General features: G+C 51.2%; 1 protein-coding gene across 1 annotated transcript in view; it reads left to right on the top strand.

Moving 5' to 3' along the window:
* Window positions 1-432: 432 nt before the first annotated feature.
* The window catches only part of Snx30 (sorting nexin family member 30), a 91,931-nt gene continuing 86,755 nt past the window's right edge, over window positions 433-5,608 (top strand). The window contains exon 1 of the mRNA XM_032903415.1: window positions 433-836. Within this exon, the coding sequence (XP_032759306.1) occupies window positions 681-836 (156 nt within the window). The 5' untranslated portion in view covers window positions 433-680. The remainder of the gene's footprint in view (window positions 837-5,608) is intronic.

Below are 5,608 nucleotides of genomic sequence, written 5' to 3'. Positions count from 1 at the left end.
TTCTTCAGAAGACTGGTTGGTTAAGTGTGCATGCAAGGACCATAAATCATTTGTAGCACGCGCTATTTACGGATGCTCACGCTTCTGAGGTTTGCCTTACATAAACCCAGCTTAGCTGCAGAAGCCAGCCGGTATGGGGACTTCAGTGTGGATTTGAAGACAAACGACGCTGCCTCTTTAAATGTCCTTGTAGTTTTTCTACTCAGTGCTCTCTAGTTCCTCTGAGCCACGTAACCCTTTACGTTACTAAGATACGCTCCACATTTTTATTTCCTCCTGCGCGGGCAGTGTGGCTTGAAGACCCTAACTCACGCGGGTGCCGGGAGCAGCTGCCGGTGGGCGCACTTCCTGCCGGGAGGTGGGCGGGGCGGGCCGCCTCCTCCCTTAAGCCCCGCCCCACCCTGCGTCCCGCCCTCCCTCCCGGCGCGCAGAGGCTCCGCGGGGGCGGGGCTGCGAGCCGTGGGCGGCGTGGCGCTGCTACCAGGGCGCAGGGCCGTAGGTGCTGGGGATCGCGGCGACTTAGCCCACGGATCTGCGGTGTGTTGCTCAGGAAAGCTCATCCTCCCGGGCAGGAGAAGCATCGGGCGAAGGCTGCCCCCACCGACTAGTGCAGGGCCTCAGGCCGAGTAGGGCCGAGAGCTACGGGAGTAAGCGGCGGCGGGTCCCGAGCGCAGCGCGCCATGGCGGGCGGGCCCCCCAAGGCCCTGCCGTCCACGGGGCCCCAGTCCTTGCGCGACATGCCGCACCCGCTAGCGGGCTCCAGCAGCGAGGAGGCCGTGGGAGGCGACAGCACGCCCAGCCCGGACCTACTGATGGCCCGCAGCTTCGGTGACAAGGTGGGGCGCTCGGGGCTGGGGACTCCTGGGGCGGAGCGGGAGACGAGGATGGATCCAGGACCACCCCCGACACTGGGCCGCGCTCACCCTGGAACCCCTTTCCCGAAGGTTAGGCGTGCTTTGGCCCCAACAGCCCTTGGCCAAAGCTTGTCCTCTCACTGCCCCCGCGGGGTCGCAGCTGCAGGCTGAGCGGCCAGAGGGCATGTGTTTCCCTGGCTGAGAGTAGCCCTGAGCGCGGGTGACAGCTGGTGGGGAGGGGTTCGGGTTGGCAGGGAGCATGTGGAGACCCGAGGCGTGTGCTGCGGTACTTCGCTTCTGTGTCCCGGGAAGGAGGTCCCTCACCCTCCAGGTGCATTCCTTGAAGAGGAGCTGCAGAATAGGAATAACTTGTTGGTGCCTCCAGTTTCTCCGGGCTGCAAAAAAACAAGAGTTAATGCCTAATGGCTTTCCGGGGTGGGTCTGAGTAGCCTTGCTCTTCTTCTCCCCAGTCGGTCCTGTGGGGAGTGATCTTTGTTTAGGTTTGCTGTTTGCCCCAGGAGTCACCTGACTCCGACCTCAACGGCGGCTGGAGGAGAGACTCTGGTTTTCGGTCTAGGGCTTCATTCACCTCCTATTGCAGACCACATTGATTAGGTTTGGCAGTGGCTGGTTTTGTGGTTGATGGAAAGCAAGCTCGCCCTTTGACCTTCTTTGTGCAGAGGGAGGCTCTTGGTGGTTGAGCTATACTACTCTCCTGCTGCATTGAGAGACAGCAAAGTCCAGTGAGGAGAAGGAAGAGACAGCATCTCCCCCGCCCCCATCGCCATTTCGGCTATGACCAGGATTTTGAGCAGCGATTGTATCTACGCTCCTGCTGCCACTTAGTCATGAGTTGCAGACATTCCGATTGTTCTTAGCACTTGAGATCAGGGTTTCTTCCTCCTACTAAAATGGTAAATGAATTCTTCCTTTCCCTAGTATTAATGGAATCAATGGAACCGGGAGACTTAACTTCTTCCCTTAGATGGGAGGGCATATGGGAGGTAACATTTCCTGTGGGAGAGTGTGACTTGCTGGCCCTGAGCCCTCAGAATGATCAGGGAGTAATAGGGGTTTATAAAGCATAAGCTAATGAAATGGATTAATTGAACAGCACAAAATACGTTCTTGCATTCACACCCATACCTCTGTGGTCATTGCTTTTTATAGATTTTTAGACTATGTGAATACATAGGCAGCTTGCAAACCCTTCCTTATGTTTGACATTCAAAAAGTGATCGTTGAATGCCTGAATGATAATTTTTTCCCGTGTTAGCAGAGAAATTGATTTTGAATGGATGTAGAATGAGAAAGAAAGGTTAAATCTTTGGTTGCTGTCTCGGTTCTCCATAGGAAATTGAATTATTTCCTTACTGCTGTGTAAGAAATTATTTCAGAATTTAGCACCTGAAAATACTGTCTATGAGTCAGGAACCTGGGTGGTTCTGAGTCAGACCTTCAGGAAGCTGCCATCATCTGAAGGCTGGGTTGGGAGTACTCTTATCAATTCTAGGCTCTCGTGTGGTTCTTCGCAAACCACAACATAGTAACTGGTTTCTGCCAGAGAAGGTGATCCAAGGCAGCCCCAGTCTCCAGCACTTTGATCCTCAAAGTGACCTACCTCTGCTGTGTCTATTGCTTATAGAGGGACACTGGTACAGTGTGAAAAGAGGGTGTGAATCCTAGAGAATACTAGGAATGGAGATCCCTGTGGCCATCTTGCTTCCAATCTACTGTGTGTGTGTGTGCGTGTGTGTATGTGTTGCTATGAATTGAACTCATGGCAAGTGCTCTACCACTGGGCTGTATAGCTGTTTTGAGTATTTCCTTATGATCCAGTCTTACAGCCATTTTACTAATAAGTACTTGGGAAGGTAACTGTTGTCCCACTGAGATCTGGTTGGCTGGCAGTGAGACCCTTACCTAATTATGAATGGTTTCCTCCACACGATCTATTCTTTGAGAGTCTTGAAGGCACTATGGTTAATTATTTAACATTTAATAAATATCCCAACAACTGCGGAGAGCATCAAAATGACACAAGTCTCCAGGGCCCAATTTACAGTCAGTCACTTTTCCTTAGAGGCTCAGCGTTATACTTTCTCTCTGTGGTTTTATTCTCTTATTTTGACATACATGTGTTCCTGTGCATTTAAAAAAAAAAAGACTTATTTTACATTTGTATGCGTGTGGATGTGTGCTTCTGTGTGAATGGATACTGGATGTATGTAAGTCCCTGGGAGGCCAGAAGAGGATGTTGGTTTGCCTGGAGAGGGAGTCGCAGGCTCTGTGAGCCTCCTGACATGGGTGCCTGTAGCCCAGCTCAGTTCCTCTGGACCAGTAGGAAGTACTCAAACTGCTGAGCCATCTCTCCCACCCCTCCCAACAATTGTTAAGAGAAGCTAGAGAGCTGCAAACATGGGGATAGTTGTGGGGAGCTCCTCTTGTCCGTCTTTTCCCTGTTTAGGTAGTGTAAGTGCCCTTGGAGGGCAGGAGTAGAGTCAGGGGCTGTGCTCAGTCTTGCGCAAAGGGCTTTTTCTCTGCCTCTTTAGACGTGGGGTTTCATCCTGGACAAGGATTTAGGGTTGGTCCTGGGTAAGGGGCACGACGGCATTGGCAGGCCAGAAACTGTCAGGTTATTGCACAGAAGGGAATTGCTTTCTCTGGCTTCAGATGGTGCTGCCAGCAGCGTAGCTGACAGCTCCAAATGGCCTTTTTTGTTCTGGGCGTAGGAAAGAGCGGCTGCGGTGATGTTCCATCCATCGTCTTCTCATACTGTCCAAATGGTGGTACAGTGGGATAAATTCTTATCTACCGAGGGCTGGATGGAAGCATTCTTCTGCTGCTACCCAAGCCCACCAGGCCTGGTATCCCGTCATTTTTCCTCTCCAGCTAAAATGTAAATAAAACCACTTGACCTATTTCTCTGCTGATTTACTTTTGTCCACGTATTCTGAGCAGTTTCTTCAGTGGTTCAACCTCCTGCCTGGGTGTTCATTCTGAAACAGAATACTTGACCCCTCTCAGCCTCCAGTCCTTGGTTAGGACTTCTCATACCCCCACCTTCTTTACCACCTACTTCCTGACCCTTCCTGCCACCAAAGTGTCTTTCTTTTACATTTCAATCCCTGGGTATGGGAATCCAGATCTTCCCCTGTCCTCTTTGATAGCTTTTCTTTAAACCTTTAACTTTCTAAAAAAAATTACATATTTTATGTGCATTGGTGTTTTTCCTGCATGTATGTCTGTGCGAGGGTGTCAGACTCCCTGGAACTGGAGTTGCAAACAGTTGTGTGCTGCCATGTGGGTGCTGGGAGTTGAACCCTGGGCTGTGGAGGAGCAGCCAGTGCTCTTAACTGCTGAGCCATCTCTTCTAACCCCTAAATCTTTAACCTTTAAACCCAATGCTATACAATGAGTTCAAGACTGAACAGCCAGGAAACCCTGTCTTAAAACAAACCACCACCACCACCACCAAAGCCCAATCAACAACAACAACAGCAACAACAATAATAAGTACATATTATAAATAAAGCTTACTAATATAGTGGATCACATAACCAATTCTCAGCCAGCAACCCGGGAGTGCAGCCGTGCCTTCTGCCTGCTCAAGACTCTGGAATGTTCCCATGGCAGTCAGAGTGAAGGCCAGGGTTCTCAAGGGTCCTTCCAGGCCCGCGTAATCAGGCTATTCCCTGACTCCTCTTGCCTTTCTCAGGCCTCTGCTCCATTGTGCCCTCCACCTGACATTTACCACAGACCTCCACATACCACACCCCTCATGTCCTTAAGTCCTAAGACAGTCCAATTCCCAACAGCCAGTGGTCCTGAAGTCCCCTTCCTACCCTGCTTTCTTCCTTCCACAGTACCTGCTGCATAACCATGCACATTCCGAGAATGGGGATTTTGCTGCGTTAGTAAATAATCTTGGGTTCCTAGAACAGTGCCTGACTCCCTGAAGGTTTTCCTGGATGAACAAGAAGAATGAAGTCTGCCTCCCAGGGGTGGCGTGGGGCCACTCGGTTGGTTGAGAGCTTGCCTAGCTTGCCCTAGGCTGGAGTTCAGTCCCCAGCAGAGCAGAACCATGATGGCAGTGTACACCTGCAGTACCTACACTGGTATTACCTTGGGAGGTGAGGCAGGTCATCCTCGCCATACAGAGAGTTCAAGACCCGTCCGACATACACACCACCACGCCCCCATTTAAAAAAAAAAAAAAAAAAAGCATGGGGCTTGGGGAGATGGCTCTGCTCATACAGTACCTTTTGTGCAAGCCTGAGCACTTGAACTCAGGTCTCCGGCATCCATATAAAGGGCAATTGCACACATCAGTGACTCTGGACACAGGACAGGAGGATCTTTTTTTTTTTTTTTTTTTTGGGGGACCGAACCCAGGGCCTTGCGCTTCCTAGGCAAGCGCTCTACCACTGAGCTAAATCCCCAGCCCCAGGATAGGAGGATCTTTATGACACTCCGCCAGGCCAGCTGAACTGGTGAACTCCAGGTTTCCGCAAGAGACTGTCTCAGAACACAAGTGGGAGCTTGCTGGATGTGCTGGTGCACACCTGTAATCCCGGCAATAGGTGGGGGGCCGTGGACTGAGGACACCGCTGTCCCTCTGGTCCCCACATTGCACACATGGACATATTCATGCATCGTCTTCTTACTTTTTATTTTGAGACAGGTTCTTGCTGTGTAGATCTGCCTGGCTGGTCTTGAACTCCCTGCCTTTGTCTCCTAGTGTTAGGGATTAA

The sequence above is a fragment of the Rattus rattus genome, chromosome 1 (assembly GCF_011064425.1).
Source record: "Rattus rattus isolate New Zealand chromosome 1, Rrattus_CSIRO_v1, whole genome shotgun sequence".
NCBI lineage: Eukaryota > Metazoa > Chordata > Mammalia > Rodentia > Muridae > Rattus > Rattus rattus.
The sequence above is the reverse complement of the archived record's forward strand: the minus strand, read 5'-3'. Positions and strand labels throughout refer to the sequence as shown.